General features: G+C 42.7%; 1 protein-coding gene across 4 annotated transcripts in view; it reads right to left on the bottom strand.

Annotated features, from left to right (window-relative positions):
• Positions 1-25,421, bottom strand: part of Fgd6 (FYVE, RhoGEF and PH domain containing 6) — a 123,567-nt gene that overhangs the window by 96,996 nt on the left and 1,150 nt on the right. For all 4 annotated transcript variants that reach the window (XM_023716496.1, XM_023716488.1, XM_023716498.1 and 1 more), the window contains exon 2: positions 18,580-20,977. In XM_023716496.1, coding sequence (XP_023572264.1) covers positions 18,580-20,977 — 2,398 coding nt within the window. The remainder of the gene's footprint in view (positions 1-18,579; positions 20,978-25,421) is intronic.

A 25,421-nucleotide genomic window follows, 5' to 3' on the forward strand; every position in this document is an offset into this window, starting at 1 on the left:
AAAAAAAAAGGTGAACAGGTCTAGAAGGCTGAGAAATCATCTGCCTGGAGAGGGTCTCTCAGCGCAGCACCACATGACGTGAGGGACAGAGTTCAGGCCACACAGCGCAGCTCGCAGTCACATAGTGTGTGGTTGGAAAGCAGATGGCCCCAGGCTGCAGAAAGCCTCCCATACTGAACAGCAGGGCTAGAATTTTACTACCTGGAAGTAGGTCCCAAAAGATGCTTAGTTACAAAGCAATTTATTTTTTACAAAATAATGCTTAAAGAAATAATAAACCAAGAATTCTCATTAGAAAAAGAGAGAAAAACAAGGACATCCAAATTAAAACCACACTAGAGTTATGATTGCACAGCTATCAGAATCTAAAACTGAAAAACAGGGCCAGCCAAATAGCTCAGCAGATTAAAACACCTGCTTTCATCGTTCTGTTGTGACACAGTGCTCACCCCCCTCCCCCCTCCCCAGGGGCTGGAAGTTCAATCCCCAGGCCTGCCAGGCTGGCCCCGCCCCTGGGCATTGTGGTGCACGCCTGTAATTCCAGCAAACAGGAGGATCACTATAAGTCCAATCTACACAGTGAGAACCTGTACGCCCTGTCCTAAATACAAAAATAAATACATAAATCTGAAAAACAGAAAGCACAGCAATCTCAGCACTCAAGAGGCTGAGGCAGGAGGATCACTTTGAGTTTGAGCCCAGTCTGAATTAAGTAACAAGTTTGAGGCCACCCTGAAATACATAAGACCCTGTCTCAAAAAAAAAATCAAGAACAAAAGAGCCAAACAAGCAACCACCAAACAAACAAACAACAAACACAGACATTGGTGGGAAAGTGACACAGCACAGCCCCTGTGGAAGACAGTTGAGTAGTTTCTTACAGAATTAAACATGCAATTACCACACAACCTACAATTGTACTTCTGGGCACTTAGTCCTGGGAAGTGAAAATGTACATTCACATAAAAAACCTGTGTTCATCACAGCTTTATCTATAAAAGCCAAACGGTAGAAACTGCCTGGGCATCCTCTACCTAGAATACTGTTCAGAGATAAAAAGGAAAGAATTATGGCTGCCCATAATTTGGATAGACAGAGCTATGCTGAAAGAAAAAAGCCACTCCTGAATCTTCTATACTGCATGATTGTTTTACATATTTGGGGGTGGGTACTGTGTGTGTGTGTTTGTGTGTGTGTGTTGGTTGCCACTAAGCTATCCTCTCCACCCTATGTAATGCTTCTGAAGTGATCAAAACACTTAAAATATTGGAATAGTAGTGGCCACGGCTTGGGCAGGAAGGAAGGTGTGGTTGCAAAAGGGCAAAGAGGAATCTCTGCAATGATAAATTGTTGGTAATCTTGATTATGGTGGTAGATATGCAAACTTACATATGTGATAAAATCACAGACACACGTGTGCACGCGCGCGCGCACACACACACACACACACACACACACACTGGCCCATGCATGCAAAACAAATAAGGCTGGGGAAACCTAAAGGTCAGTAGATTTTATCACTGCTAGCATACTGATTGTTGCTAGTAAGGGAAATAAACTAAAGGATACTTCATTTCTCTGTCTTATGTCTTTACTAGCTGTGAAGCTATAATTGTACCAATAAAATTCCCAATTGAATCTAAGTTGGGAGTGCATACCTGTGATCCCAGCTGCTCAGGAGACAGACAGGAAGATATGTAAAATTAAGGTCAGTCTGTGCAGCATAGCAAAACTATGTCTTAAAACAAAAATTGGCCTTTCGGCCGGAACCGCCATCTTCCAGTAATTTGCCAAAATGACTAACACAAAGGGCAAGAGGAGGGGAACCCGGTATATGTTTTCCAGGCCTTTTAGAAAACATGGGGTTGTTCCTTTGGCTACATACATGGTAATCTACAAAAAGGGTGATATTGTAGACATCAAGGGAATGGGTACTGTGCAAAAAGGAATGCCTCACAAATGTTACCATGGCAAAACGGGAAGAGTCTACAACGTTACCCAGCATGCTGTTGGCATTGTTGTAAACAAGCAAGTTAAGGGCAAGATACTTGCCAAGAGGATTAATGTGCGTATCGAGCATATTAAACACTCAAAAAGTCGTGATAGCTTCCTGAAACGTGTCAAGGAAAATGATCAGAAAAAGAAGGAAGCCAAAGAGAAAGGTACCTGGGTTCAGCTGAAACGCCAGCCTGCCCCTCCCAGAGAAGCACACTTTGTGAGGACCAATGGAAAGGAACCCAAGTTGTTGGAACCCATTCCCTATGAATTCATGGCATAAACTGGGGACGTTGCTCTGCCATTCAGCACCTAATTGGCAGCTTAAGTGTTCTAGGTCCTATGTAAAATTAAAATCATCCTGTGTTGTAAGGGTGGTTTTCTTAGTTGAACAGGTATGTGGTGCCTTCTTACCTCAGAAATATTTGCAGCAGATTTTCACTGTACCCAGTAATTGTGTCTAGCCTTTACTCTTCAGTGTTTTCTTGCTGAAAGATACTGCTGAGGTATTGCACAGGTGTATACCCAAAAATTCAAATATTTATAAAGTATTTATATTGACTTGAAGATCCTGTAAATCATCATGGGGAAAAGATGTATCAAAATAAATGGATGTCACTTCAGAAACAAAAAAAAAAAAAACCAAAAATTGGATGGAGATGTAGTTCAGTGGAAGGGTACCCCTTGGTTCAATTGCCAGTGTAGCAAAAAAGAAAAATAATCCTATTAAAAATAATAAACGGCAAATCCCTTCTGAGCAGGAACTATCCTTAATATCTGACTTCTAGACTATTTTTTCTTCCAGTTCTAAATGATGAGTAGTCTGACAGAACAAGGTAGCCAGACACGATACTGCACAGTAGTAATGCCAGCACTGGGAAGTCTGAGGCTGGAGGATTTCTGTGACTTCTTGGACAGACTGGGCTACCAGCAAGTTTAACACCAGCCTAAACTACAGAGTGAGACCCATCTCAATCATTATCATCAGGGCAGGGGAGATGGCTCAGTAGAATAAGCACTTGCGTGGCAAGCTCAAGGGCCTGAGTTCAACCTAAGGTTCTGCCAGAAAAAAAAAAAAAATCATCATTATCATCATCATCATCATCATCATCATCATCATCATCCTCATACAAGGTAATTACTTGGATCTTGATTCACTCAGGGAAAGTTTTTCATTAATTTCTATAAAAGTACACATTCCACTATGCATTCTACATATAAATTACAAGTAAATTCTATGAAATAAAAATGAACACCCAGCCTTCTTTGTTACTAAGGAATAAGGTCACCTGAAAACATTCCTGTGGGCAATTACAATGTCACTGTGTTGACAGGAGATTTTGAGACCTTTGAAATCAACTATCAACACGCAGGAGTCTCTGGGCACAAGAGCCACTGCAAAGTGGCAGATTGAGGCCACCAGACTTTACCAGGCTCCTCGAGCGACAGCCTTTGAAGCAATACCCATTAGGGTTTCCCCCACCTCCCTTCATCTGCTTGGCTGCAATAAGTGCAGGGGAGAGAGGAGGTGGGAAGCGGGTGATGAGAGACAACCATCAGGTGTTAGTACCTGCAGACTAAACAGAGGCAGCCTGAGCTGCGGACCCTGTGATCAGGGGGCGGCCGGACCCCAGCCAATCCCAGACTATTTAGACTAAGTGGAGGAAAAACATTACACAGTCATTAGAGGTTTGAATTATAGGATGTTTTAAATGAGTCTGAGCATTTTCACATATGGGATCCACCTTTAATAGCTACATAGAGGTCATATCCAACCTGCTTCAGAGAAACCTGTGATAACACAGAATTAATTTATATAAATATAGCATTGGTATACACATGGGGGTGTGCCCAGAAGGAACTGAAATATACTTCCTGTAATGACTTATGACATGTATTTGCTTAAAACAGGGCAAATGACATTCAGTTGAGCCTGGGCAGGATGAACACAGCCGCCAAAAGAAGTCACAGAGGGATACAGAACAACTGACGGTTTCGTAGACACAGCAGCCATGGAGATTCAAGATCTCTAAACATAAAGCGCATCTCAATCAGAAGCAAATTTGCAGGCCCACTAGGGGACAGGGCCATGACAGGGTCCTGAGTGAATGTGCTCCTTTCTCCTGTGCCAAGCTCCTACCCTCATGATTCAAGCACTCCAGAAAGCCTCTCTCTTCTACAAAATCTTTAGCAAAAAGATTTCCTTTACATCTTGGAAACAAACCCTACCATTTGTTTAAGTCTATCTTTTACTCAAGATAGTAAAAGTGTTATAGGCAGCTGAATTAGATAGAAATGTTATAGGCAGGCAGACAGGGCCAGGCCCTCCAGGAGACAAGATGGAAGGTGACTTTACAATTTGGAAGAGACAGATACTCCACTATGGGCCAGACCTCAAGACCAAGACAAAAGAGGAAACACAGCTACATACTTCCCTAGGGATGGGCATCAGAGCTTGATATTCTAAATAGATATCAATCAACTTGAAAGAGCCCAAATGTGTCACTAGACCAACCCCCAACAGGAAAAGACCCTGTCCCATAGTCACACCCGCTTGCTACGTGACTCATTTCCCCATTTGGTACTGAATTTAGTCAAGTTTACCTGAGCAATGGTGCTTGTAATCTCATCGGTTGACCATAGTTTTGTCCCACCTCATGCCCACCTAAGCGAGTTCGCGTGTTCTCCACCACCTTAGACCTGCCTCACCACATGGTTTTTCTCTATAAAAGTCCCTGGAAGATAGGGGCCAGGGAGACAGCTCAGTAGAATCAGCACTTACCTGGCAAGCTCAAGGGCCTGAGTTCAATCCCCAGTTCTGCCAAAAAAAAAATCCTAATTCAAAAGTCCCTGGAAGAGACAGCTTCTGAGGGACAACCCACCCGGGCCCCCCTCCTGTCCCTTCTCGGACAGGAGCTTTCTTTCCCTCAATAAAAATATTCTGCTCATAACCTCCATTTGTTCCTAAAATTCATTCTTCAGTTTTAGAGAACATGAACTTGTCCCAGGTAACTTTTAGGTTGGGAGATCAGTTTTTCTCCCTGTGTCATTTGGAGATTTCCCTGTATCAAAAGCACCATCCTATAAAAGATATTTTAGTCTTACAAAGTTATTTCTTTTGGGATCTATGAGTAATGGTTCACTATTAAAAGAAATTGCTACAGAGATCAAAAAGTACCTGACTGTGGATGTGAAAATGAGGAACAGAAGTGAGATCAAGAAGTAAGCCTCATGTAAACGAGTGGAGAAGGGTGAGACCTGCGCAATCCTTTCCCTGTCGCACAACGCCCACACGCAGCCCTGGGGTAACAGAACTCACATGGAACAATGCAAATATAAAGAACTCTGAATTCAACCTTTACCACCTGCTGTCTAACGAGAAATTTGTCCACTCAGTGAGCTCTCCTTGCATAAAGTATCTGCAGCCTCTGAAAATGTTCATTCGTGTCTATTCACACCCCTTCAGGTGTTGGTCTCCCCCTCATAGAAAACACGTTGGGAACAGCAATGTTTTCTTCCATCATGTTCCTGACAGGAGAGTCACAAACCTCCACCAATAGAAAATACAATACAATAATACCCAAACCGTGGCACACAGCAGAAATACACCGACTCGATCTAATTTAAAATCACCAGCACTGGGGCCGGGGAGACGGCTCAATAGAATAAGCACTTCCCTGGCAAGTGTGTGGACCTGAGTTCAATCCCCGGTTCCGCCAAAATAAAATAAAATCAGTACAAAAATAAAATCACTAGTACCTGTCAGGATCCAAACTTTAGCCCACCTATGTGGCTGATCTCCATCTTATCTGCTATCTTTACAGCATCTGCATGTCCTTGGGCAATTTACCTAATCTCATTAAGTCTTAGGTTCCTTATCTGTATTTTTTTTTTTTAAACTGTATTTAGGACAGGACCTACAGGGTCTCACTATGCAGATGGTACTCGTAGAGATCCTCCTGTTTTCAGCTTCCCACGTGCTGGGATTTACAGGCCCACGCCACTACCCCCAGTCTCAATCGCTGTCTCAGCATGGTGTGGGGGAGCCCAGCACCTGGGGATTGAACCACGGACCTAGCAGTCTGCCATCTGCCTAAGCAGGCGCTTTAATCTGCTGAGCTATCTGGCTCACCCAGGTTCCTTATCTGTAAAAGAAAATGACAACATGTCTTACTGGACAATAAGGACTAAATAATACATGGCAAGAGTTCCTAGCATGATGCTTGGCAAATCAGAGAGATATTAGGTAAACAATAATCCTATTAGACATTTGATATTGTTTGGCTTATGGACTTTTTGTGAGGTGGAAAAACACTGGATTAATGGAAAGCCAGATATCTGGGGGAAAGTTTGTTAATGTGTGTCAGTGGCAGGAAGGGAAGAAGAGGAAGTAAAAATAAGATGTGCTATGGATGTGTACCAACAATCCTCACAACACTGTGATCACTACGTACTACAAACATATAACAATTTTTTAAAATTCCTTGGAAAGCATGTATTATCAGTGGTGTCAGGTATCTGTGAGCCCAGTTTTGTGATACATGGACACTGAGGCAGAAAGATCATTTGCGATCAGGAGTTCGAGGCCAGTCTGGGCAATGTAGCAAGATCCTGTCCCTCAAAAACCAAAAGCAAGGACTAGAGAGATATAGCTCAGGGGTCTAAGTGCCTGCCTGGCAAGCTCCCCAGTTCAATCGCCGGTACCACAAGCTGTGCCCAGTCCCAGAACCCTGGGCACACCGTGCCAGCCACCGAAACTGGGCATAGTGGTGTACGCCTGTAACCCCAGTGCTGGGGAGGCTGAGACAGGAGGATCACTACAGGTCTGAGTTGCACAGCGAGACCCTGAAAAAAAAAATTAAAGGCTAAAAACAAAAGCTAGACATGGTGGTACATACCGGCAGTGCCCGCTGCTCAGGAGGTTGAATGGGGAGGACCACAGAAGCCCTGGAGTTTGTTAAGAGCCTGGGCAACAGAGCGAGACCCTTGTCACAGGCATCAAAATAAGAACAGGACTAGGACATAGCTCCGTGGTAGGATGCCTGCTTAGCCTGTGCAAGGCCCTGGTTGTGAGGGTGAGTTCCTAAAAGAAGAAATAAAATACCCTCCCTGTGATGAAGGTAACTGCCAAACAAGTAGCCCTGAACTTTTGCTGCCACTGAGATCACCTGGGCCTTCCAATCCCTAGGACTTTCTGCGTGACCCTTTCATACCAGCCCAAGAAGGGGCAAGGTAACGTTGTGCAGTCTGGATTAGAAACCCAACTTTGCAACTTCTCAGCTCTGCTCTGGCAAACAAGCCCTGCCAGGCTGTGCTCTCATCAGTCAGTGAAAAGGCTGCATGATTTGTTACGACTCCTATAGTTCAAAATTTAATGACTCTACTTACTATGAAACCATTAAAAGATATACTTGAATTTCTAAAATCTTCCAAGTATGTGATTCCAAAAGAAGCACTTATTTAAGTTTCCTTGTCTTGAAACTTCTAAAGACTAACATTTCAGAAGATTTCTGCCATCAACAAAACATCCTTGGATTCCTAAACAATCTATCATCTGCCCTTCCCTTCCACACCCATTCCTTTTACTTTCCAACTGCCATAGACTGCCATAGATGCGTCCAAAGACTTAACAGTAAGTCAGGGAAAAGGTACAAATCATTCTTTCTGTGCCTTCCTAGACTTAAAATTACACTTACCAAACAATTCAAAATTGGAACTATTTCCTAGATTAAAATGAGACAAACAAGCTATTCTAAATTTATAAAGAACCAAATCAATTTTCAACTTATCAAGCTACAAATGGCCCTAATGTATGCCGAAGTATGTCCACGGACACAAATGCTATCTAGAGGTTCACTGAACAATAAATGATCTAAGCAAAACATGAAGCTTCCCTCTGAGTCCACGCGAGCACAGTGGACAAGCAGTCATGCCGTTACAAATAGAAAAAAGACTAAATGAGTTTGCTTTCCTTTTTATTTTTATGTAAACACTCAGGGGAAACTGACTTTGTTTGTTCAGTGTTATTTCACCTTTCCTGCCGCAGAAACCAACTGGAAGAGGCTGGGACACTGCCCCCTGAAGAGCAGAGCTCAGGCCACTGAGCCACGGCCCTGCCTTCGCCACGATAGTCGAGAAGCCACTTTACCAACATAATTCACTTTCTTCACCTCATAAAGAAAGGGTATAACAAGCTTCTGTCCGTATACCCTAAACCAAATCCATTCATGCTTATGTGGTAGCAAAAGGAATCTGTGACATACGGAAACAAGAAAGGCTGAGGAATACGGAAATAATTAGAGTGCATTCTTTCTGGAAATACTGGCCTAGCACTTCCCTGGTAGGCTACTTGGCCACCCCTATTTTTATACTCCTAATGATAGATTATCATTGCCTGATGTCAAAACTACTTACAAATACTTGTTTTTCCCTGTGAAGCTCCAAAACACAATTACCAGGCAACCCAAACCACCAAAGTAGTCTCTCCATACCACCCAGAAGAAACTAGGCAGTTCTTTTCTTGAACTGAACTTATAAGCTTAGTATTTTTTAAAAAGCCAATTATTTCTTTGCAGCATTCCACACCCAAAATGTGCATTAATGCCAACTGCTCCTTGTACCTAAGATAGCTTCAAGAAAAAAAATAAGTATTAAAATAAACTGGCTCAGATAAACATAGCTACCTTTCTTTTTTTAATCCAAAAGGACTTTCTATAAATACCAAATTTATCCCTGCCATTCTGGGAAGAATGGATTTGAAAGAAATGCCTGGAAGAATAAGCTTACAAAGCCACATAGGAGCACAGGCATCACTGCTGAATACCTGAGGGATGAACACACACACACCCGCTCTGTGCCAGCCAGCGCCCCAACCTGGAATTCCCCAGGATTCTGCACCTAAAATTCTCTTCTCTGGCGCACTAGCCTGCATGCTCCCTCTTTAACATTTCCCTCCTCGATACACTGACCTTTTTCCTCCTATAATACATCACTATTTCTGAGTCACAAAAACTAATTTGTTGCTGTTTTATTATTGCTATAGTCTCACTCCTCAATGCATTTTTTAAAGCTCAAGTTAGGATTCCCGGTCAGTTTTAGGTAACTGCTAATGATAGTTTTTTAATTGTAAACAATGCATGCTGGGCCCAAATCAATTGTTTTGGTCCATTCACAGATGTGCAGCTGCACCAGATCTTCACCTATCAGTTCTTCACATGCACTACAAATGCTCAGGAAAGAGGGGCCTCCTCACTCTCCCCACATCTGCCCTTCCCAAAACAGTTCACAGTGGGAGCATCTCCCCAGGAAACAGGCCAGAAACCCATTCTGCAAAGTAGTTTCTCTTTTGCTGATATAATTCTCATTTTATGAAAACAAAGTTAATATATCCTTGATGATCATAGCTGTTTCGCCCCCTTTACACTGGGGACTGAACCGAGGACCTCCTCCTGTTAGGCCAGCATTCAACTACTGAGCCACATCCCTGCCCCAACTTGAAGGAGTTGGTTTAAATTCTACTTTGAGACAAGCTCTCCCCATGCTGCCCAGGCTGGCCTCAAACTTAAAATCCCTCTGCTTGTCTCGGAAGCAGCTGGAATTACTGAAAAGTGTCACCACACTTGGCACAATATTTTTACTCTTCAAAACTAAGTAAATACTTGCTAATGGAAAAAAATCAATTAGCTCTAAAAATAATAATTTCTGGCCAGGGATATAGCTCAGTGGCATAACACCTGCCTGGCAAGTGCAAGGTCCCAAGTTTAATCACCAGTAGTACCACCGAGACGAGACGAGAAGTGAAGACAAGAGAAGAGAAGAGAAGAAGAGAAGAGAAGAGAAGAGAAGAGAAGAGAAGAGAAGAGAAGAGCATAGAAGACAACAGAAGAGAAGACAAGAGAAGAAAAGGGAAGGTCACTTTTCCCCCTCAAAATATGCAAATTTCACCTGTCTCAATGTGTTGCTACCAGTCAGAAAAGAACACAATACACAAATACTCATTCTTCTATTTCTGACAAAAACCGTGCCGTACAAGTGTAGTGAAAATGAGCCTAGTGACACTGGCCTGTAATCCCAGCACTCTGGGAAGCTAAGGCAGGAAAATCACAAGTTCTAGTTTATCCTGGACAATTCAGCAAGACCTTGTCTCAAAGTTAAAAATGGGCTGGAAATGTAATAGCGAGAAGGCCCCAGATTCAATCTCTAGCACCAGCAAAAATTAAAATAAAATAAAATAAAAAGAAGGGGCTAGGGAGATAGCTCAGCAGCATAAGCGCCTGCCTGGTAAGTGCAAGGTTCTAAGTTCAGTCGCTGGTATTGCAAAGAAATAAAAAAATTAAAAATAAATAAAAAATAAAAAGTATAGTGATACTCTACTATGCAAAAGCATATATTTAATAAAACATCATTTACCTGCTTTGGCAGGAAATAAGACCAAAGCAGCAAGGGGCTGGGGAGATGGCGCAGTAGAATAAGCACTTGCCTGGCAGGCAAGTGCAAGGGCCAGAGTTCAATCCCCGGTTCCGGAGAAAAAAAAGAAAAAAAAAGCAATATAGCTGGATATTGTAATTTAATTCTTGACACTTATTTTAAAGGAAAACAAAGTAGTATTATCAACAAATAAAACTCAACCCTTCCAGCTGCAATTTCCAATGCAGGGCAAATATGTAAACAAACAGATCTGCCAAAACTATGTGGCTACGATTCCAACACAAGAAACACAAAGTTAAAAGAGGCATCCAAATTTTTCATACTTCCTATACTCAAGCTGAAAATAACTCACAGGAAAGTGCTGTTGTTGAGATCCCAACCCCCACCTTCTGGCCATGGATAATCTTATCAGCGCTATGACGACATGCAGTGCTTATTAGGACTATTCAGAAGCCTCGAGTCATTGTACCCTGACCCAACAATCCACCAGATGGGAAATGCAGGAGAGGGAGAGGCCTGCAGGACCACAGCTGACATTTACAGTACAAAGGCCACACCAGGCTCGCGGCTTCTACTGCTGCCTCACAGTACCTTAGGTCTAGCTTCATGTTTAACATAGGGAGAAACCAACGAAAGCCCTGATACTTGCCTTCACCAGAGATGAGGGTATACGTAACAATTAAAAAGAAAAGACTTTGATGCTTCTATTTAGTTGCAATTCTGTTTCTTGAACAGGACCAAAAGAGAAATGCAAACTTGCTCACAGGACACGACTCCTGGATTGTTTCAAGAAGAGCAATCTACATTCTGATTTTACTTTTTTCCCCCAAAAGATTGCTTTAGTTTGTAATATAGGTTCTTCCCATATTTACACAACAGCCTCCTAAATGGCAAGTCTAACCTGGGCCATTTTATTGTTATTTTGTTTTTCTTTTTAAGACAAGGTCTTTCTATGCAGCTCAGGCTGGCCTTGAGCTCACTTTGTAACCCAGGATGGTCACGAACTCATGGTGATCTTCTTGCCTAAACCGCCTGACTGCTGGGATTACAGATGTGCAGCACCATGGATAATTGTGGCCTATTTTAAAAACCATGGTTCAAGGGTTACCACTTCCATAAAGTTTCCGTGTGTGTGTGTGTGTGTGTGTGTGTGTGTGTGTGTTACTAAGGACAGAACTTAGGGCCTTTGCACTGAGCAATGGAAAAGTAATAAATTAGTTCTAAAAGTAGTGTCACTTTTCCCCTCAAAATGTATAAATTTCATGTTTCAATGAGTTGCTACCAATCACAACACACTGCTCCAGCCTCCCAGTTTTGGGACTATAGGCATGCAGCACCACACCTGGCTAGAACTCTATCTTTATTGTTTTTATGTTTCTTTTTTTTATTTGCAAAATTTTCTTCAATACCCTGCTCCACTGAGGACTCGTGCAAGTCCAATCACACAAAGCCTGATTAATGAAAGCATGCTGCACTGGAACTGTCTGTTTCCTGACTGGGCAGAAGTTTCTTGGACTGCAGTGCTCAACACCTGCTCCCCTCTGCAGAACAAACAAACTGCGGGGGCCATACAGTACCTGGAAGTGATCCTACCCCTTCTTTTTCTTTGAAATACTTGTCACAAGAACAAACTATAATAACACAGGAACAGTCTGGAATGTTTCCAGGGAAAGTTTTCTTCTTACAAAAATCAAGATGTCTGCCTTAATTTCAAAAGGAAAATTCCAGCATTTGAATTCTGTTGCTTTGTTGACTTCTCTGTGGCCCCACTTTTAGGAATTTCCCTTTGAAAATCAAACTTCCTGAATAAAAACAGTAGGAAACGAAAACTCGGTCACCTGTATGCAAGTGAAACAGAAGTGCCCATGGGCAAGGTCCCACAACTGCACCCCAAGCCCTCTGGGATGTGCTGAGGGGCTCCAATCTGACTTCCATCCAAACTGCCTTTGTGAAGGCAGAGGTCCCTCTTATGCCGCAAGCATGGCCCTTCCCCCTCCTCCACCCTCAGACTGGGGTTATCCGCCCCCTCCCCCTGGGTTTCCAGCACCTCACACTTTCTCCTACTCACTCTAGTCTGCCATCAGACTCCATCAACTATTAGCAGTACCAGGAAAACACAGCAATGGAGAACGGAGGAAGAGAAGGGACAGGAGCAGGCTCGGTGGCGCATGCTTGGGATCCTAGCACTCAGGAAGATGGCCAAGTCTAAGCCTAGCCTGGACAACTCAGTGAAACCCTGTCTAAAATAAAAAGTTTAAGGGCTGAGGATGTAGTTCAGTGTAAAGGCCCTGAGTTCAACCCCTGTGTCACAAAATAAAATAAAATGAGAAGGGATGCGAGATAGTGAAATCCTTTGCTTACAGATTTCCAACCACCCCACCCTTCCGGCTCATCACTCCCTGCCTGACTAGTCAGCCTCAGAGCAAGCCCAGCCCCCAACTTCCTCATTCTTCCTTAGCCACCTCGCCCTTTGCACAAACCCTGCTGCCTCGGGCCTAGCTCTGGCTTGTATCACACAGGAGCTCACACTGGAGGGACAAGAGGATTTGCCTGGGGACCAGGAGGGAGGGAAGGTCCAGACAGCAAAGGCTGATACAGTAGTGGGGGGAGGGTAGGTTTGCTCGGGAAATGCACTGAGGTCCAGTTGGCCACACACTCTGGAGGCTGAGGCAGGAGGATCACTATGCTTCCAGGCCAGCCTGGGATATACAGGGAGTTCAAAGCCAGCAGACACTAAATAGTTGGGGCTGGTGAGATGGCTCAGTGGTCTAAAGCACCTACTTAGAACAAGCTAAGCAAAGCACAGGGACCGCAGTTCAATCCCCCAGCACCACATGCCAGCCAGCCCGCCCCCTGGTGGGCTGAGCTGGCCACACACAAAATAAATAAATAAATAAATAAACAAACAAACAAATAAAAAATTTAAAAAAAAGAAAGACACTAAATAGTAAGACTCTCAATCAACCAAATGATATAGACCTGATGGTTACCATTCCCTTGTAAATAATAAACGTCACCAAGTATCTTTCAGATTTATGACATATCTACATTCTAGAGAATGAAGGAGCTATCCCCAGCTTGCAGAATGTCTGCATTCATCTAGAATCCAGCTGCTAAAACAGCCAAACTATTTGTTTTCTTGTTTTGTTTGAGACAGTTTCATTATGTAATTCAGGCTGGCCTTGAACTCACTAGTTACCCCAGGCTGCCCTTGAATCTGCAGCAATCTTCTTGAGTCAGCCTCCAGAGCGTTGGGATTACAGATGTGCACCACCAGGCCCCTCCCACCAGCAAATTCTAAATCCAGAGCTCTCTGACCCAGGGCCTTCCAAAGCTGACACAGTGTTAAGGATTCCAGTGATGACTCAGCAAGAAAATCTTTTTTTTTTTTTTTTGTCTTTTTGAGACAGGGTCTCACTATGTAGCTCAGGCTGGCCTTGAGCTCACTTTGTAGCCTAGATTGGTCTTGAACTTGGCGACCATCCTCCAGCCTCAGCCTCCTGCATGTTGGGATTTCAGGCCTGTGCCACCATGCCCGGCTCCACAGGAAAATCTTAATGGGATTCTTAATTTTTTTCTTTTTGTATTTAGGACAGGATCTACAGGGTCTTACTACACAGATCCTACTTGTAGTGATTCTCTTGTGTTCAGCCTCCAAAGTGCTGGGATTACAGGTGTGGGCCACCGCACCCAGTCTCAATCACTGTCTCAGTGTGCCCCAGGGTCAGGGCCAGAACAGCACCCAAGGTGCTGTACTCTGCCTAAGCAGGCGCTTTAGTTGGCTGAGCTATCTAGCCAGCCCTTAATTTTTTTTTAATATTAATTAAAACTTAGGTTTTTTAATGCTAACTTAAAATATTAATTTTTTGTTTTTTCTTACCATGTCAGGACCCCAGACAGGATCCTTCCAAGGCACAGGTCTATAAATTCTGCAGCCTGGCAGGAGTTCTGCTTGGATCCAATCATCTCAGTCATTCTACTTCTCATATATCCTATTTCAGGGTGTGGAGGTTTTCTCCTCATGAGACTTGGATTTTGCTTTTGGTGACTATTCAGTGTAGTTTACACAAGCAATGGCCTCAATTGGGTGTGGTGATGCAGGCCTATCTATAACCCCAGCGCTCCGGAGGCTAAAGCAGGAAGATGCAGCAAGTTCCAGGCCAACCTGGGCTACACAGAGAGGCTCTGACTCAACCACTAACAAAAAAGAAATGGCTTCTGAGGGAGTGCTGTGGATCCGACCCTAATGCTGAAGGCTTCTGATTCAGCAGGCACACTTTAGACATCAGGAAGCCCAGTGAGCAAATTCTGCTCATGGGCTAAGCAAAAATCTCCAAAGCAAGAAGGTGAAATTTCAAAGCAGAGCTTGTGGACCTTTCCCTGGGCAGTCCCGCCAGACAGCCTGCAACAACCCTAGTCTCCAGAATAGCCCCCCGGGTTACCCACCCAACAGCACTGGCTGTATGGGTAACTCATCCCTGCCAACCTGGGGCTCCAGATCCAGTAACATGCCCAGTTAAAGAATAAGCTCCTGCTGGGCGTGATGGTGCCTAAGGGGGAAGGCAGATTCTCTGCAAGTTCAAGGCCAGCCTGGGCTATACAGTAAGCTTAAGGCTAGCCTGAACTTTAAAATAAGACCCTGTCTTAAAAAAAAAGAACAAATTCCAGAGGTGCCAAGTCTGGATCAGAGATGGTGTTAAATGCAAATGCTCGGAATATTTAAATGATTCCCAAAGAAAGGACCAAATTTTCAATTTCGAGAAGTAATTTCATGGGCCTGCAGTGCTGGCCCCAACCCCGGGGCTGCTGGGACGCCAACTGAGACTGGGCCTGGTGGCATGCATTTGTAATCCCAGCTCTGTGAGGCTGTAAACAGGCGGATCACTACAAGTCTGATTTAGTAGTGAGACCCTGGGCACCCTGTAGACCTTTCCCTAAAATACAAAACAGAAAAAGAAACAATTTAGTTTATTTATTTAGAAATGATTTTTGAAAAATCATTTATTGATGCTACAGGATCTCGCTACATAACTCAGACTTGTAATGATCCTCCTGGTTCAGCCTCCCCAGTCTGGGATTACAGGCATAGGCACCGTGCCCAGTTTTGGCGGCCGGCATGGTGCGCCTAGAGTTCCTGGGCTTATATGGCACGTGGTACTGGGGATCAAACCCAGGTCCTTGTGCTTGCCAAGCAGGCGCTTAGACTGCCAAGCTAACTCCCTAGTCCGCAAGAAATATTTTTTTTTTTTAAAAAGGAAAAGAAAAAATTTATACTGGCTGTATACTAGTATATCTTAAAGCCAAACAAATTCATTATATGCACACACATGTGCACACAAAGACACAAATAGTACACACAAGCATTAAAGAAGTCACTTGCCAGGCACATGCCTGGAATCCCAGCACTGAGGAGGCTGAGGCAATATCACCACAGCCTGAGGCCAACCTGGGCTACATAGTGCAGCCCTGTCTGAAAAACAAAAACAAAAACAACAACAAAAGCCAAGTAGAACATCTGAGTTTGAGTAGTGATTTTCTTGATGTCACTGGCTGCACTGAGTTACCTGACTTCTGTAACTCACCCGCTCTGAGTGCTGGGTATGTTAGGACAGCGGTGCCTTGGTGCCTCGACTCACAAACGAATGGAATTTGTTTCATAATTTTGGAAAAGGTGGCCAGATTGTTGTTCATATGGGAAGGACGGCTGGAGTCATATTTGTTACCCAATACAAGAGTTTGCAAACAAAAACAAAATTTTGCCAAATGCTTGTTTCTGAACCAAACTGCCTGCAAACAAAAGTATTTGAGACTCGAGATGCCACTGCATTTCTATAAAATCACTTTTTTTTTTTTTTTTCATAACTGGGGATTGAACTCAGGCCCTTGCGCTTGCCAGGGAAGCGCTTATTCTACTGAGCCATCTCCCCAGCCCCTAAAATCACATATTTAAGACCTAGAGACCCAAAGACCTGATATTAGTGGCCTAGGTGTAATCTAAAGACTACCAAAGGGGTTTTCTGGGCCTTTTTGTTAGACACAAACACTTCAAAGAGCAAAGGCTTCCTTTGTGCCTGAGAAGAGGGAGCAACTGCCACTGTGATGTCCTCTGCCTCTTTTTCATTAATTCTCTCCCATGCTGTCCCCATCTACTGATGGCCTACTAGGCCCCTGGCCTGGCCTCATGCAGGATAAAGATAAGCCTGGAACTCTTCAAAGAGCCTAAACCTTCAGACTGGGTATATCGGCGCATGCCTGTAATTCCAGCTCTTGGGAGGCTGTAAACAGGCAGATCACTACAAGTCCAATCTAGTAGTGAGACCCTGAACACCCTGTAGACCCTTCCCTAAAAAATTACAAAAAAAAAAAAAAAGAGAGAGAGAAAGAGCCTAAAACTGAATGCAAAATCTCAGATACACTAGTAAATACCAGAGGCACTGGATAACTCAGATAGAGGCTGAGGGCGTCACAGCACAGCCAGGAGCTCGGGACAGGAACTCACGCTTTCCACGGGGTAACCACCGAAGCTTCACGAAGCCTGTGGTTGGTGGGCTGAACCACTGAAGATGGGCACAGTTCCAGTAAGAGAGATGGGGCAGGAATGTTAAAGTGCATACGCAAAAAAGAGAAAAGAGCTAGGCGGAGGGTGCACGCCAGTCACCCCAGTACTTAGGAATCTGAGGCAGGACTGCAGCAAGTTTAAAACCAGCCTGGGTGACACAGAAACTGGCAGGAAAACAAAGAGACCTGTTTTTCTATTTGTTGGAGTCCCTAATAAGATGCTGGAGAATTCAACTCTTTCGTGAGGATCTCCAGGAGTTCAAGGCCAGCCTGGAATACATAGTGAGATCTTGTCTCAAAAAAAAAAAAAAAAAAAAAACACTATAAGTAAACACATGGATTTCACTAACTTCAGATTTCCTATCCTTAGCACAGAACACCTCACTGAGTTAACCAATTTCCTGTCTCAGGTTCCACACTAGGAATCCTGACCTCTCTGTTCCAGGCTTTCCTCGTGGTAATATGCTACTACTACTTAAAGTCCTTGACTCAGCTGCTGAAATAAGTCAACAACTCCAAGCTTGCAACGCAAATACACACTTCTGCTCTACACCAACAAGAGGCTGCAGGTGGACAAAGTGTCTCTCCATCAGCCCCTCATTAGGCAAACGTGTCCCCTGCATTCCTGTCTCACAGAGCTATGGAAGGTTATTTGCAACGATCTATCAGAAATGTGGCATCTGCTGGCCAATAAATACATGAAAAAATGTTAACACCACTGGCAATCCGAGAAACACACATTAAAACAACAGACTCCACCTTATGCCAGGAAGAATGGCCATCATCAAGAGTCAAGCTAACTAGTAAATACTGGCGAGGCTGGAGGGAGAAAGGAACCATGCTACGTCATTAGCACAGACGTGAAGCAGCACGACCACTTTGGAGAGCAATATGGAGATACCTCAAAAAGCTAAGGAGAGGGACGAGACTACAGCTCAGTGACACAGTGCCTACCTGGCAAGCACAAGGTTGTGAGCTCGATTCCAGGTAGCAAAAAAAAAAAAAAAAAGAAAAGAAAAGAAATGGAAAGGAAAAGGTAGGAGAGAAATTCAATTTAAGCCAGATATTCCCCTTCTAGGTATCTTCTTGAAAGAGATAAAGACATTATATTTACAGTGACACACATACATATCCTTGTTCAAAACAGCACAATTCAAAATAGCTAAATCTTAGAAGCAACCTATAATCTATGCATAGGATGAACAGATTTTAAAAATATATTTACACACAATGGAGTACTACTCTGTTATAAAAAATAAACTTGAGTCATCTGTAGCAAAACAGATGTATCTTGAAACCATATGTTGAGTAAAGTAGACATACACGCATACATTAGACATATGGCTTCTTATATGAAAAACCCAAAATATAAACAAAGACCAAAATAAAAGATAACAGAAAATAGGGAGGGAGATCTTTTACAAAAGGGAAGAAGACAGAGGGGGAGAGAGGGCAGGCGAAGGAGAGAAAGAATTAAGGTGTGTTATGAACGTGCCAGTCCCCACAAGGACAATGATTGGCGTGCACTGTAAGCCAAGTACTAATAGAAAATAAAAATTAAAAACCAGATTGCTACGCCTGTGAGCACCTAAGTGTTACCTGGAACTCTGACGATCAGGCCTTGGAGGTGGCCAGTCACCCGCAGCTCCGTCTGGCTCTTGGGCTTCGTACACATTGGCGTCAGCATCCTCCGTGCCGTTGTAATTCTGCCCTTCCAACTCCAGAGCCTTCCCTGCGCCCATAACAAAGGGCAAGTTCTCATACTCCGGGATCTCCTCATAGTGGCGCACGTTTTCATACTCCGGCTCACAGACTGCCTTGCCAGGCGGCTGACAGGAGACCTCTCCAGACAGCTTCTGCTCATCCGGAGACTCCACCGTTGGGCCATCATCTGCACTAGTCCCACCCCACGGCTTCCGCTTCTTCTTTTTCTTCTGGGACTCGGGGCTGTAGTGATCTGCAGAGTATGCCTTGCTGGGTTTGCCTCTCTTCTCCAGGTCAGCCACTATTGTGCCACGCCAGTCACTGCCAAGCCCTTTCCACACCCCAGCCGACAGCCAACCTCTGCTTGTGTCTCCCGGCTGGCTACCCCTGGGCCGGACTCTCTGAAAGTCTCCCTTCATGAAACACATGGATAGCTTCTTGTTGAACAACTGCCTGAAAGAGTTCTTCTTAGGAGAGTATTTGCAAGGCTTGGTGCATCTGTCCAGGTCCACAGAGGATAAGGACTTCGCTCTGGGTTTGCTTGGGGCAGCAGCAGCCTCACCACTGGAAGACACAGTGACAAACTTCAAGGATTCTGAGTTCCCTAGTAAGGGTAAAATAGGATGAGGTAATTTCCACACTGGCTTTTCTGAAGTCCGTTTAGGCATATCAAAGGACGAAGACCTAGCTTGGTCTGGGGCACACAAATGCTGAAGGAGATTTCCTTCTAGAACCTTCCCTGAACTTTTTACTTCAACTGAGGCATAAGAACTTTTCTCCACCAGCTCCACAGAGGCAGCCTTCTTAAGCACTCCCGAAGCAGGCAAACTGTGCCTCTGAGGCTTCTTGGGGACAATTCTCGAGGAACTTTCCTTCTTCATCATACAGTCCTTCTGCATTGCAGGGGCAGACACTCCCAGGTTTCCAGCTGACAGATGGTCAGTGCAGGTTAACTTGAGCTGCTTAGGCAAGCTCCAAGACAGAGCACTGGATTTTGTGAAATGGGTCCCTTTGTCCTCATCAAGTGATGTACTAGGACCATCTGCACCTGCCCTGCTGTCAGAACTCAAATCAGAGTCTGTATCTAACGAAGGTGCCATGTTCTCAAGGGAAGAAGTCCCATGACAGTCTTGTCTGTCCCTCCTGGAGCTGCTATTCAGTTCACTTTTACTTTCCGACTTCACTTCGTTCACTGAATCCTGGTGACACAAAACATTCTCCTGAAAAACACTGACTTCACTGTTTGTTGAACTAACTTCACCAAGACAGGCAGAGCTATGATTTAAATTCTCTGCGTGTGCAGCACTTTCACTGGGAGTATCCACATGTTTTTGGCGTAACAGACGTCCCTTTCTGGGCTTCAGGGTAGGAAATCTGGGGCTAGCTGGTACTGAGTCAATTTTTACAGGACTGAGGTCTTTGACCTTTGAGTTTTTACTAACTCCATCTAAAGATACAAGTGTATCTCTTTTATCATTTCCCAGAGCTTCCGGTTCAGAGGAATGAAAGCAATTATTGCTGTTTTTGCTTCCCCCCTCATAAGTTTCAAGATTTTCAAATTCACCGCTAGGAAGCTCCAAGTGGCAGTTCTGAGAAACAGGCACTTTTTTGAAGCTGGACGGGGAAGGTGAGGCATCTGGAAGATCAACTGTGAACCGTGCATCGGCGCTGCTGCCCCCATTCATTTCTGAGCTGCTACCCGTGGATATGTGCTTCTGCGGGTGACCAAAAGGTGACACTGGTCTTTTCAAAGTATCTTTGAGTTTGGCTTCTAGGATGTTTGCCTTTAAAATCACTCCACTGTGGCTCCTATACTTTTCACCAGAAGTCCATTTCATCTGAGTTTCTGTTGTCAAAGAGGACTCATCCATTTTATTGTTTTCTAAACTTTCTTTCATTTCCAAGGGTTCTAACACAAGCTGCTTTACCCATATCTTCTTTTTATTCCCAAGCTTACAGATACATTCAGAACCGCAGGGACACTTTGGTAAAATATAATCACTGCTCTGATCCCCTGTAGTTTTGCAATTAAAACAGTTGGTACTGTGGGGTGACTCTGGTTTATGCTTTTCTGGGGTCTCAGCCGTCTTCCTCAGTAGCAAGGGCGAAGGCTCTCCCACATGTAAGGTCTTCAGAACTTTTGGTTTGGGTGCAACTGCCGGTTTAGCTTTCCTTGTTGACAGAGGAATGGCAGCAGTCACGCTGTCCGGTTTCGGTGCAATGGCAGGGGGGGCTGGCTTACTCTGTGCCATCACGAACTTCGGCTTGGGGGCCACTGGTGGCTTCTTTATTTCTAAAAAAGAAAAGTCATAATGAAATAAAAAAATAATAATAATAACCAAAGCACAAGATGATACTCGAGTAAATGGGTAACGTTTTAAATTCTTGACTGTTTTCTGAGACTGTCTAACTGGCCTGGAACTTATAACAATCCTACGGCCTCAGCCTCCTAACTGCTGGCTGTACAAGAGTTCACCACTTGCTTGGCTAACATTTTTAATTTCAACACAATGAACTTGACATCTCACTAGGTATAGTACACACAATATATGGCTAGCCTTGAATTCACTTATTCTTTTATGAGCCTTTGGTATAAAGTTGTTATCCGATTCCTATAGGCTAAAAGCAGGTCTGCCCACAAAGTATTATATAATATGGTATTAAGGAAGTGGAATCCTGGCTAGCCTTGAATTCACTAAATAGCCCAGTCTAGCCTCAAACTCATGGCAATCTTCCCGCCTCAACCTCCTAAATACTAGGATCACAGGTATGTACCCATCACAGTCCAAAACAATCTTTAAAAGAGAATTTAGAAATCAAAGTTTTCTAACTTTCAAAACTGAAAGTTCTTCAATAAATTTATGGAAAAAAAAAAATCCCTGAAAGTTCTCTGGTATCATTTGATGCTGACATTAAAGCTAGTATTGCTATGAGCAGGAGTTATGGATTAGGGATGCTCAGTCTACTAGGCCCCATCCTGATCTAACCATTTAATCTGTTTCTTTTATGTGATACAAGTGATCTTAACATTTATTTTCATTAATAATATTGCTCTAGTGCATTTAAAAGGTGAGGACAACTTCTAGTGTAGCAATTCTTCTTTAACATTAAAGTACTTCCTTAGTACCATTATATTATATAATACTTTGTGGGCAGACCTGCTTTTAGCCTATAGGAATCAGATAACAACTTTATACCAAAGGCCCATAAAAGAATAAGATACAAAGAGACTATATATGTATTTCTGTTAAGTTCCTTTAAGATACTCTCCCTGACACAGTTACTTAACTACATTTGCCCAAGAAGACTCAAGGGCAACCACTGTTATCTTACTTTGATACTTGTTCCTTCATCAGGGTATCATGTTTAGTAAAAACCTTATTTACTAGGAGAAAAAAAAAACCCTCAAAATATCTAGTGTAAAAGAGTGCCTGAGATTGTTACATTTACTTGAACACACAGAGATTTCCATATTTCATTTGGTGTTGGTTTTCTTTTCAACAAAGGAAATTAGTCACAACACTTGGGGATGTATGACATAGAACTGAGTTTTTTTTAAAAAAAAAAAAAAAGAGTAGCATGTTCTACTTCCTTTTCCTAACTAAGGAACTCTCCCAAGCCCCTGATAGTAAGCCTAGGCAAAGTTATCAAAGTAAGGATGTTGAACTTACAAAATTCCCAAGAAGGCAATTTTCTGTGAGCTTTTCAATAAATAAAAATAAACATGCTATTAGTTTGGAGGCTTTCTTTTTAAGCAGAAAATAACCGCAAAACTGCAAAGCCCAGTGATCAAACTTGCTGCGAGGGTATATTAAACGCTCAACCTATCGAGCTTAGTCTCAAGAGAATGAATGCCCTAGAACTCTTCCTATCTTCCCCACTCTCGGTAAAAACTGACAAGACTGTCATAATGACTGCATTTCTTTCATTCTCAAAACATTCTACCTCTGCAATTTACAGGGGGGAAAAAAATCAGGTTTGCAAGATGAAATGAGTTCTGGAAATGCAACCATACAAAAAGTTAACATTTCTGAACTAGACCCTTAAAAAGAGTTAAAATGGCAAACTTAGAGGAATTTTAGCCACAATTTTTTTAAAAACCTATCTCATCTAATTGATCATTTATTTTCTGAACCTCTGCGCCACACCAGATATTGAAGGACAATGAACCAATCCATAGTGGCTTTTAATCCTAGTGACTTAAATCATCTTTTAATCTCTGGTATCAAATTCATATACAAATTCCTGTTCTCTCTCCGAGTCTTGGGCATCAAGCTGTGAGTTGGGGTTGATTCCCAATAAACACAGCACAGGATTATGTTCCTAAAGCCCTTGCTCCACACTGACTGAATTTAATGAATAGCTGTGAATCTGGGTTCACAACTGCTGGTTACTTGTGTGTTGGAGGAGGCTGATAGCGTGACTTGGAGAGGGGCTGACACAGCTTGCCCCAGAGCTCACCTGGCTGTCTTGTCCTCTTTACATGGGGCAGCTAAAAGGTCTCTGAATTTGAGATGATAAATTCTGAGCTATTTGTTCACAAGAACCCTGACACTGCAGCCTCTTTGTCCTATATTATTTGTATTCAATACACCTTTATCTGCCTTCTCCAGGGCCTGAGAATAAACAGCTGTCACATACATATACTCTACCATATTTCAGTGACAGAAAATTTGTTTATAAGAAAAAAAGGGAGGGTACGGCTATAGCTCACTGGTACAAGGGCCTGTCTGGCAAACGCAAAGTCCCGTGTTTGATTTCCAGTAACAAAAAAAAAAAAAAAAAGTAAGCCATTTTTAAGATACTGAATAATACTTTGAAATCTTAGTAGAAACAACTTCAAATAAGATTGCTAAATAATTCCTCAGTGCTTAATAGGACAATACTTCAACTAGGTTCCTGATGTAGTAATATACAAAATCCATTATTATTTTTTAATGGCTCTATTTTGGAAGAGACACTATTGTGACCCTATCGAGTGGTCCAATTTCAAGTTCTTAAAAGAATGCAGATTGTGAAACAAACCCGGAACCGCTGAATCCTAGAGCATCAACAGTCAGGTCCAAAGCTTCTTTAGAGCAACACAGCAAATCTTTTATTTACACAGCTGTTTGGCTCAAGGAAACATAAGGTAAGAAAGTAAAGCACTATTTTCCTCACTATTACAAACATCCTTGTCATCTGTTACACATGTACACTCTAGGTTATTACACCAGCCAAGGGGGAAAGCACAGGCATTAACGAGATGGTGACTTGTACGTGCTCAAAAAGAGAGAAAATACACACAATTATCTCACTTCTCAGAATACTTCTAAAACCTCTGTTACTCTCAGCCCATTCATGGACACACACACACACACACACACAAAGTAAATAAAGCAAGCTCTTGTTCAAGGTATAATTTACATATTCTACATTCCTCACAGAATATTTTCTTTCTTTTTTTTTTTTTTTTTTTTGCGGAACCAGGGATTGAACTCAGGCCTTAGCGCTTGCCAGGGAAGCGCTTATTCCACTGAGCCATCACCCTGGCCCCGTTTTGTTTTGTTTTGTTTAATATTTTCTTAAACTGAATCAAAAGTCCCAAATTTCACTGATTAGATCTAAAAACAACCCCTCCTCCAAATGAAAATCTTTCCTGAAAGTTTGAACTTCACTATTATGCCAGAAAGCTGCATAATTAACTTGTGTGAAGGATGTATTCCTAAGAATGAGGTAGAAGTAAAACCTCAGTTATTTTTCATATTTATCATTTAGACATAAGAATTATAATGGGCTGGGAAGATGGCTCAGTGGAATAAGCGCTTCCCTGGCAAGCGCGAGGGCCTCAGTTCAATCCCCATTTCCACCAAAAAAAAAAAAAGAATTATAATAAATCTTCCAAGATGGATGAACAAAACAGTAATGCTTCTTAGCAAGCCATGTTAAAAACCTGCTAAAACAGCTAGACCCAGGAAATGTCCCTCTTTTAAGCACCACAAAAATGTCTGTGGATTTCTTTAATAGGAAAATTGGAAAAAATATAAAAGTAGCTTGCTTTCTCCTAGGTATTTGGGATGAAAGACTTATTCTAGACTGGGCTGTAGAAATCATGTCTACATATATAAATGCCAATGCCTCTGTGCCTATTCAGTATAAATTGTTGGGACTGAAACCAAAAAATGATATTTTAATATTTTACTGCCTTTTTTGGGAGGGGTGGCGCAGTACCGGGGATTGAACTGAGGGCCTTGCGCTTGCCAGGCAGGTGCTTATTCTATGGAGCTATCTCCCTAGCCCCAACATACTAATATTTTAAATACATTTGACAATCCAAAGACAGAGCTATAATTGGGCGGAGGGCTTTTAAATTTTCTAATCATTTTAAATGAATTATATTGGTTACTATTTTTTAAAAAGCTTGAATAAGGGTGAGGCACAGAAATTTAGGTTGCGGAAGGTCTCCATTTATTAAAGGCGAGTTTATAAATAAGGTAAGACAAGTATCATACCACATAATGATGTACCTCTGGTACACACACAAAACATCAAAATGAAAAGATCCACATCTACATAAACATTTGACTTCGTGTTTCCTCTCTTGTATTGGCACATTTTTTCCCTGGTTAGTCGTAATCTGGCAAGATTACAGCCCAGCAATGCAACATCTATGTTTTAGAAATAATACAAATCAGAATTTTTAAAGTGCTGTTTGACAGTTTCAAAGTTGCAGGAATTTTAAAGAAATGGGAGATGGC

Source organism: Octodon degus, unplaced genomic scaffold (assembly GCF_000260255.1).
Source record: "Octodon degus isolate 3935 unplaced genomic scaffold, OctDeg1.0 scaffold00004, whole genome shotgun sequence".
Taxonomy (NCBI): domain Eukaryota; kingdom Metazoa; phylum Chordata; class Mammalia; order Rodentia; family Octodontidae; genus Octodon; species Octodon degus.